Source organism: Camelina sativa, chromosome 7 (assembly GCF_000633955.1).
Source record: "Camelina sativa cultivar DH55 chromosome 7, Cs, whole genome shotgun sequence".
In the NCBI taxonomy this organism is placed as follows: domain Eukaryota; kingdom Viridiplantae; phylum Streptophyta; class Magnoliopsida; order Brassicales; family Brassicaceae; genus Camelina; species Camelina sativa.
The window spans coordinates 7,740,313-7,748,670 of record NC_025691.1 but is presented as its reverse complement, the minus strand read 5'-3'; the positions used below and the strand labels follow the sequence as shown (position 1 = coordinate 7,748,670).

The 8,358-nt window shown below is 37.9% G+C and overlaps 1 protein-coding gene and 1 long non-coding RNA gene across 3 annotated transcripts; both read right to left on the bottom strand.

Annotated features, from left to right (window-relative positions):
* LOC104700675 lies at positions 3,107 to 5,146 on the bottom strand. Its single transcript, XR_753628.2, has 5 exons — positions 4,969 to 5,146; positions 4,570 to 4,810; positions 4,277 to 4,431; positions 3,948 to 3,980; positions 3,107 to 3,866 (listed from the first exon to the last, which is right to left on the bottom strand). It is a non-coding gene; the product is annotated as an uncharacterized LOC104700675 (long non-coding RNA).
* LOC104700674 (B3 domain-containing protein At3g06220-like) lies at positions 5,261 to 6,866 on the bottom strand. 2 transcript variants are annotated; one of them, XM_010416210.2, is made up of 4 exons: positions 6,772 to 6,866; positions 6,490 to 6,661; positions 6,303 to 6,385; positions 5,261 to 5,844 (listed from the first exon to the last, which is right to left on the bottom strand). In XM_010416210.2, the coding sequence occupies exons 3-4, from the start codon at positions 6,369 to 6,371 to the stop codon at positions 5,356 to 5,358; spliced, it is 558 nt and encodes a 185-aa protein (XP_010414512.1). In that variant the 5' UTR covers positions 6,372 to 6,385; positions 6,490 to 6,661; positions 6,772 to 6,866; the 3' UTR covers positions 5,261 to 5,355. The 2 variants fall into 2 exon arrangements, with proteins under 2 accessions (XP_010414512.1, XP_010414513.1); XM_010416211.2 differs by having other exon boundaries at positions 5,261 to 5,841.

The following is an 8,358-nucleotide window of genomic DNA, read 5'->3' as shown; positions in this document are numbered from 1 at the left end:
GAAGTAACTTCTCCATGATGATACCAATCTGTCTGTAGCTTGTAAACCTCATCCATTCCTCTTGTTACAAGATGACCGACTACTTCACTGATCTCATGACGATCTACATTACGACAGTTGATGCATGGACATACTATGACGTTCGTGTCTCCTAATGCTGCAGACACAGAGCGAACAAAACTCCAAGCACCTCTCTCATAAGCAGGATCAGCTCTTTATTTCAGAATATTAAAACCCCAAATTATGTCTAAAACTATACAGTCTCACAATCAAACCAAACTATAAAATGAAACTCCATACCCGCACAAATGTACCCATGCCTTGTCCACCATTTTATGTTCTTACCTTAGTAAAGCATTTAATACAACAATTAAACCAATATAGCTAAGACAAATCACCGTATATATAGCTATGTTTGACAAAACAAACAACTAAGCATATAGTTCATATGCAAGACGTACCAGACAAACGCAGAGTCACAACAGTGTACTACTTAATAGAATCATAATTCAACCACAGAGTCAAACCAATATAGCTAAGACAAATCACCGTATATATAGCTATGTTTAACAAAACAAACAACTAAGAATATATAGTTCATATTAGCAACAGTGTACTACTTAAATCAACCACCAAACAAAAGAGGGAAAGCCACAATATTGTACTGACCTGTCGGGTGAATACAATTACCAAAAGAGTAGCTTGAATCCCCTGAAAACAATCGACAACACTTGCAAAGAAAAGAGAAAAAAAAATCAGAGTCAATATATAAACAAATTTGGTTGTATACTTTGTATCTGCTTTATACAACTAAAATCGTATAAATCCAAACTTTCAAAACCAATATTTGTTTGTTTTCCAATCTCCAATTTTGCTAAAACTCGAAAACCCTCAAAATCAAAACTTTCACATCAAAACCCTAAAATCGAAACTTTCAAACATTCGTTTGAGAGTAAACTACGCCCAAAGACCTTCGATTGAGAGATTTCATACTTTCGAATGGAATCTCAGTCCCAAAATCAATGGATACTTTGAGTGGTTTAGACGGCCTCAGTCCCAATATCGACGGATACTGTGAGTGAATAAGAAGGACGAAATTGAAAAAGTGGCTGTGAGAAAAACCTTTCGCGAGCTAAGTGAAAAGGAAGAAATGTTTAGGTTTTGAGAAAAGGGGGAAATGTCTTTAGTGTTCGTGGGTTTCTAATTTTTTGTTCTAAATATTGTATTTTTTAGCCTCCCGCTTGTCCGATTTCTATCACCGCATTTAGAAAATGTCATTATATGATAATCAAAATCAACCATAGCAATTACAAAACACGTGCTATCCTTATGTGCTATTTAATAAGTGTTTTGTTTTGTAGTGAACATAGAGACGAGACATCGGTTTTGGTGACCCATGCATTCATCTCGTATATCTAGTTGGTGGATCATTGAATCATGCAAATGGTTGCTTAAAAACAAACAAACAAACTATAATGCCGATAAGTAAATAAATGATATTAAAATTTTAATACCACATTGTCTGGAATAAACAACGCCAGAGTGAGATAAAAAAAGAAGAGATATCGAGGCAAGAAACGGTGTTGGGCCAAGTCTTAAAAACCAACAAACTATAATGTCGTTCTCCAAGTGAATAACGTCACATATATCATGTTATTTGCACACAGTTTTACGGCTTTTTGCCACTCTTGTATTTTCTTTCTCGTTAATTTGAAAGTTTCGGGTTTATGTACATATATTTTCCAATCAATCATCTTTTCTAGTGAGAATTGAAAGAAAACTCGAATTTATTCCTATAAATAGCTGGGAGTTTTTTTCAGTTTCTTACCAAAAAAAAGAATATACACATTTTTTGTCTTAATTGAAAATAGGAATAAGATTCTAAAAAGCGTGAGAAACTAGCCCACATAAGTTCGGTTTAGCGACAGGTTCATAATCTTGAGCAGCAAATTCGATGGCTAAAAGTCCATTAGTAAAGGAAAGGAAATACCATGATATAGACCTGTTCATAACACCATGTCACCATGATATCCTTACGAATAGGGGATGGTCTACTCCCGATCTTTGTCATAGACATCCTCTACGTAGATTGTATCTTCCCTTCCTCTTATTCACGTCCTTTACTCGTAGGATAGAAAAAACAATGCTCGGATTCTCCATTCCCCTGATCACACCAATCAATTCTACAAGCTTAATTGCAGATACATGTTCCTACAAGATTTTTGTTTTTCAATTCACAATGTATGCAAGAGATTTGATGAAGGCATTAAAAAAAATGTGAAACTTTGCAGATAGCTTTTATTGACTGGTTTGCAATGAAGTCAACATCTGCATAAGTATTTTACAAGCATGGTCAAGTCTCTAGAGAGTATAATAGGATTAAAGCACCCGATGGTCTACTTTATCCTGAGAACGAGCTATAGAAGCTAGGCATGCATGACTAAACTATAGTTAACCATGTGAAGTACATACCAATTTCAAGTAAAATCGAGGTTATCAAGTAACTCTTTGTTTCAGTTCAAATTGCAGTCCTTGTACTGCTTGACACAAATGTTACTTTATCCTCCAAGAATTGCCTAAACTTCATGCATCAAAGCACAGAGAAAATATATCAGCAAATAACAAAGAATAAAATAAAGAGAGAGATAAATGATATTAATAGCCATTTTCGATAAAGCTGATAACATGAACACTGATACAAGAAACTTAAGTACATGTACTTTGGGAATGCCATTAGTATGCTCTCAGGTTTTATATGATACAATTCAAGAAAACACCATATGTGTAAACTGCAACAGATTCAACAAAGTATACAGCTGTTGATGTGCGCATTGTAAGTTAACATCATTCTTCCTAATGAGGCCCTCAAGATTCCTTATATATTTATCAGTTTTTTCTATTGAAAGGCGTTGAATTGAGTATGATAACTATCATATTTTAACGTAAATCATATTTTAACCTTTAAGTAAAGAGCTTTACTAATAGTTAATTTGAATGCTGGTGAAGAGTATGAGTTTGAGAATATGATTAATAGGTTATAAATTGTATGGTTCACATAAATATGCCCAATCCAAGACACTGAAGTTGAGATTTTTAATTTTCATCATTAGGCTCGTAGAACTGAAAATTTTAAACACAACAGACCTTACAAGAACTGTGTGGCTACAACTACAACTGAAAATAAAACGTTACAACATTGAAGGCAATACATATATAAACTATATATATATATGTATATATAGTCCTCTGCACCTAAACTGTGCACATAGAGAAGAACTTACCTTACACCGTGACACCATTCATATTTACAAATGACTCCTACCGGTTTCTTGAGTAAACAAGATTGGTTTATATGGATCCACGTCCACCACTCTTATGTTCAGCCCGTTCATGGAAATTTCCGAGCTTTATGAGGATACATGGATGACTTTTGGAGTGTTCTCGTTGGTGGTGGAGGCGGCGGCATCAAACGGGAGTGATTCTTGAGCTTGCTTGAAGATGAATGTTTTCTATGTGATTCTATTGGGGATGATGATGAGCTTGGGAATGTTCCTTTCTTGTTCTCCATTGTTGATAATTTCAGTCTCTTTGAAGGCTTAAGATGATGATGATGATGGTTATGTATGCTCTGCGGCTGAATCTTTTCTCACATGGTTGTTGTTATTGTTGTAGTTGCTTGAGTTATGATCGAAGGAGGAAACATTTGTCTTGTGCCTTTCGGAGTTTGGTTTTGCGGGCTTTCATGGATTTCTGAGAGAGCTTATTCGGCCATCTGAGGATTCCATTTGGGTTGTTGTGTTTTTCGGATTGGACTGCAATGTCACAGAGCGTTTGAGCAGCTGCTTGTAGCTGTGGACAGGAAAGAGCTGTACAAAAAATATCATCAACATCAGAAGAGGATTTTTGATAAAACTTGAGGTAATCAGTAATAGCATGTGAAAACATACCATCATCTTGAACATCTCCTGATCCCTCTGGTTCTGCATTTGATGAGAGATAAATTGATATTGTATAGTTTCAGTAATAAAAGAAGAGCATAAAAGGGGGGGGGGGGGGGGGAGAGCTAATTATTTCAAACCCAGAAGCTAATTATGTATCAACATAATTAAATGATTATGTATATATATATATTGGTTTGATGATGCTTAGTCGTGGCTTGGGGTTATTATAGGCTACAGTGATGAAGCTTATTTACAAAAAAAAACCAACCAACGCAACCTTTATTTTACTTATAAAAGAAAAAAAACAAGAACAAATCTTCTACAAGCTTGCTTACATAGCTGAGGAGATTAGCACAGTTGGGGTCCGACAGGGAGAACGTCCTGTTCATCTAGCCAGTTACAATCTCCAGCACAATAACTCCGAAGCTGTAAACATCCGATTTCGTCAGAGTATATACCCTCTCCCGCATATTCTGGAGACATGTAACCACTGTATATGTATGTATAATAAAAGTCAATGCTAAGGAGTTAACTAATTCAAATATATATATAGATGAATATAAGGTTCAAAGCATTTTTTAATTTTTCAGAGATTATGATACATATATATGATATGATGATGCCTTACTAGCTTCCAGCCGCCGCAGTGGTAAAAGCTTCATTCTCGTTCTTTCTGCAGATTCTTGCCAGGCCGAAATCTGAAATTTTTGGGACCATATCTATATCAAGTAAGATATTTCCCGGTTTCAAGTCCCTATGTACAATTTTAACCCGTGATTCCTCTTGCATATATTCAAGCCCTCGCGCAATGCCATCAATTATCTCAAATCTTGTCTGCCAATTAAGTCTAGAGGATTGGGTTCTTCCACCTACACAACACAGATTGGAGTAAAGTATCAAATTCCCACAAACAAAATTATCCATTAGTCTGATTATCTATTATTACATATGAACTATGCATGGACTCTCTCATTAACAAGTCATGCTACGTACGAGTTAATAAGTTAGTATATTACTAAACACTAACCAAAGAGATGGCCTTCAAGGCTTCCGTTTTCCAACTACTCGTAAATCAAGACCTTTTCTTCATTGTAAGTGCTCCACCCACGGAGGCAAACAAGGTTAACGTGTTGAAGGCGTGCAATCACGCTAACCTCGTTCTTAAATTCAGAGAGGCCTTGTGTTGAGGACTCGTCAAGCTTTTTAACTGCTCCGTTGTAAAGCTCTGTCCCTGCAACCAAAAGTGCATAAAATGAAAAATTGAGCATGCATAAAAAGTCCAAATTATTCTCTAGTCTATAACTCCTCCTACTAACCTTATAGACTTTACCAAAGCCACCATGTCCAATTTCATTGGAATCAGAGAAATTGTCTGTGGCCCTCAATATGATCCCAAAATCCATCTGTTGGTTCTCTATTGTGTCTGCTCCATACATGTCTGTATCAGTTGGCATGAGTACAACCTCACCTCAGCAGATTCCACAGAGATCGTTGTTTGTGTCTGGACTATCAGGAGAATAGTCAGAGTGTCACTCTTTGCATCAGCATCAATGGCCTCTTCTTCCTCGTCTTGTATGACGCTTTCAAGAGAACTCTCATTGTTTTCACTCTCTGTCCCATCAGAGATTTCTTCAACTTCAACGGCTGCACGAATCTCCTTGCAGCCTCCGTGAGCAAATATGCTCACTTCATAGCGTCTGTAACCATCAAAGACAAAAATCAAGAACTCTCCATCTTTGATGTCATTATCCGCCACAAAATTGGCCCAGCCTCGTTCAAAATACACTTGCTCTTGCCTACTCTTCATTGCTACTTTCCAAATCTTTCCACCAGTGCCCATGAGAATGCCAGTCTTGGGCAACGGACGCGGCAAGTGTTCGTAGTACGAAACTGGTATCAGCTTCTCAACACACAAAAATTGACTCATCAGAAGCAAAACAACAAAAAAAAAACCAGAGACTCTGTCTGCAGCCGAGGCTTTCAACATCCAACAAGAAACAGTAAAGGTTAAAGGTTAAAGTTCTCAACTGACAAACTATGCACAAATATGCTTACAAACTCAGTTCAAAAACCCTCCAAGATGCGGTTAAACTAGGGATTTGTACAAGCAAGCAAGCCTCATCTTCAAAAAAATTTGAACATAGAAGAGACATCTGAGCGAAGTAAGCCTCTATATATCTACTTTTGACTCATTCTCAACCATATTCGAACATGTCTGATGTAAACAGAAAAAATCTTAAAGCTTAAGTAGCTAAGAAAGTTACAACGTTGGTTCAGATCTCACTCACATCAACACTAAACATATCCAGAAAAAACAGATTTTTCCATGAAAAACCAGTCAAGCAGAGAAAAAAAACTCACCAAGGAGTCAGAGCTGTACTGGGAAAGATAGACACTGAAGAAACGAGGAAGAACATCACCGGAAGCCATGGAGGTCGTAGGAACTGTGAGAGAGAGACAGAGAGAAAGAGAGCAGATGAGTAAGTGAAAAAATATGAAAAGTTGGTAAATTTAAGAGAGTTTGGGAACCATGAGAAGAGATTCTAACCAAGAAGCAAGTCTTTCTAGTCTTCTCTTTGATTGTGATACGAACAAAAGGAAATTGAGAGAGAGAGAGGAATGGTAGCAGAACAAGTTATTTCTAGGCAGGTTTTCAGCTGACATTTCCAATCTCAATACACAATTGAAAAGCATATGCCGGTTAGTTAAGCATCGGAAACCTGCAAAAGAACATCTTTCAGTTTTGTTATAATTACTTTGGTAACATGTAAAGAAAATCATATCATGTCTTTTTAATTTCATTCGAAGTTGTTAAAACATCAGAACTAACATGTCTTGGGAAGAGTCGCATCGGTGCTTCAATACAGAAACAGTGATGCTAAGGAACTTCAGAGTCTCTGAAGAACAGCAGCAATACGATACTCACAAGATTCCACCTGCAGGCACAACATAGAAAGGAACTTAGTCTGTGTACAAGTGTTCCTAGCAACAAGTACCATGAATGACCAAGGAAATAGGCAACAGGAAGAGAGATGCTAAGACTATATGGTAGCTAAAAATGATATCAAGTTAAGTTCTAGTGATAAGCTACATCAATACATTCTTTACAACTATGAAAGGTCCTTGAAGATCATAGAGAGATTACAGTCCTATCTTTTGTGGCTGTACGTAGCAAGACCAAAAGTTCACACTCAAAACACAGTGACACCAAATATAATGAAAACTACATGACATGTGCCATAAGAATAACTAAAATCTCCAAGCTCACTGGTCAAGGTGAGCATCTTCGACCAGCTTCCTTGACTCCTGACCACTTCGCTTTACCTGTTAACTACCCAATCATTTCCATAAACAAATAATTTCTCTGCCTGAACACATACCGCGGGATATTCAAAACCAAATGTGGATAAGTAATCATGTAAAGGAGAATGTCCTACACATGCTTACTTAAAGATACACCAGAGAAGGATCAAAGATGTAAATATCTAATTCTCACTAACTTATGATCATCGGAACAAATGAAACTGTAACCGTCGCTCGTGTAACTAACAAACTAATTCTGCAACCGTCGCTCGCGTAACTAACAGAACTTGGTCAAGACTCTGCTATAAAACCTTCAGAATCAGCGACTATGATAACCACACTACTCCATTCTTCAATTTTTTTTCTTTCTTAATTCTGATTCTTCAATGCCTACTCTTCCCGAACGCATCGATGGATGGCTCGCCGCCTATGGGGACTTCGTTGCTAACCTCAGCGTTTCTTCTTTGGTTCTTCTCGCCGTGTTAACTGGATCAGCCGGAGTTAAGTTCCTCATGGATCTGAAGATACCTTCGGTGGAAAAAAACAGTCGCTTAATCTTTGGCTTCGCGTCGGTGTACCACGTCGGAATTTCTTGGTTCATAGTCAGGTATCGTAGGAATCAGCAGCCAAATCCGCCGCCACAGCAACAGCTACAGCCGCAGACGCCGTCGCAGATTCCAAACATCGTCGTCTTCCTGAAATCGGGCTATCCGGTGAGTGCTTTGGGGTTCTTCACCTTTGTGGACGATCCTCTCAAGTCCATAAAGAGCTTCTACGTTCCAGCGATATGCCTCTGCAGTTACTTTCACATTCTGGTTCTTTTCACTCACGGAGTCTCTACTTGTGCGAATCCTTCTCATAATACCAACTGCTATTTTGAGTGGCCTCGGAAACATCCAGTTTCATAGTCTTGAGAAACTTCTCAATCTCCATCTTCCCGTTGTTGCTCCTACACCAACCAATCCGCCTTCGCCGCCGGCTGTTGATACGAGAACCAAAGCACAAAAGAAAGAGGATAGAAAAGAGATGATGAAGATGAACAGAACCCGCCAGCCACAGGCTTCCAGTTGTAATCGCCGCCGTGGATCGAGCATCTAACTCTCTCATCTCATCA

Bases quoted from the DNA above. Each gene is read 5' to 3' on its own strand.
- LOC104700674 (XM_010416210.2), bottom strand. From the start codon at position 6,371: ATGGCTTCCGGTGATGTTCTTCCTCGTTTCTTCAGTGTCTATCTTTCC. The intron at 5,845-6,302 runs GTGAGTTTTTTT...TTGTGTGTTGAG, and splicing joins AGTACAGCTCTGACTCCTTG to AAGCTGATACCAGTTTCGTA.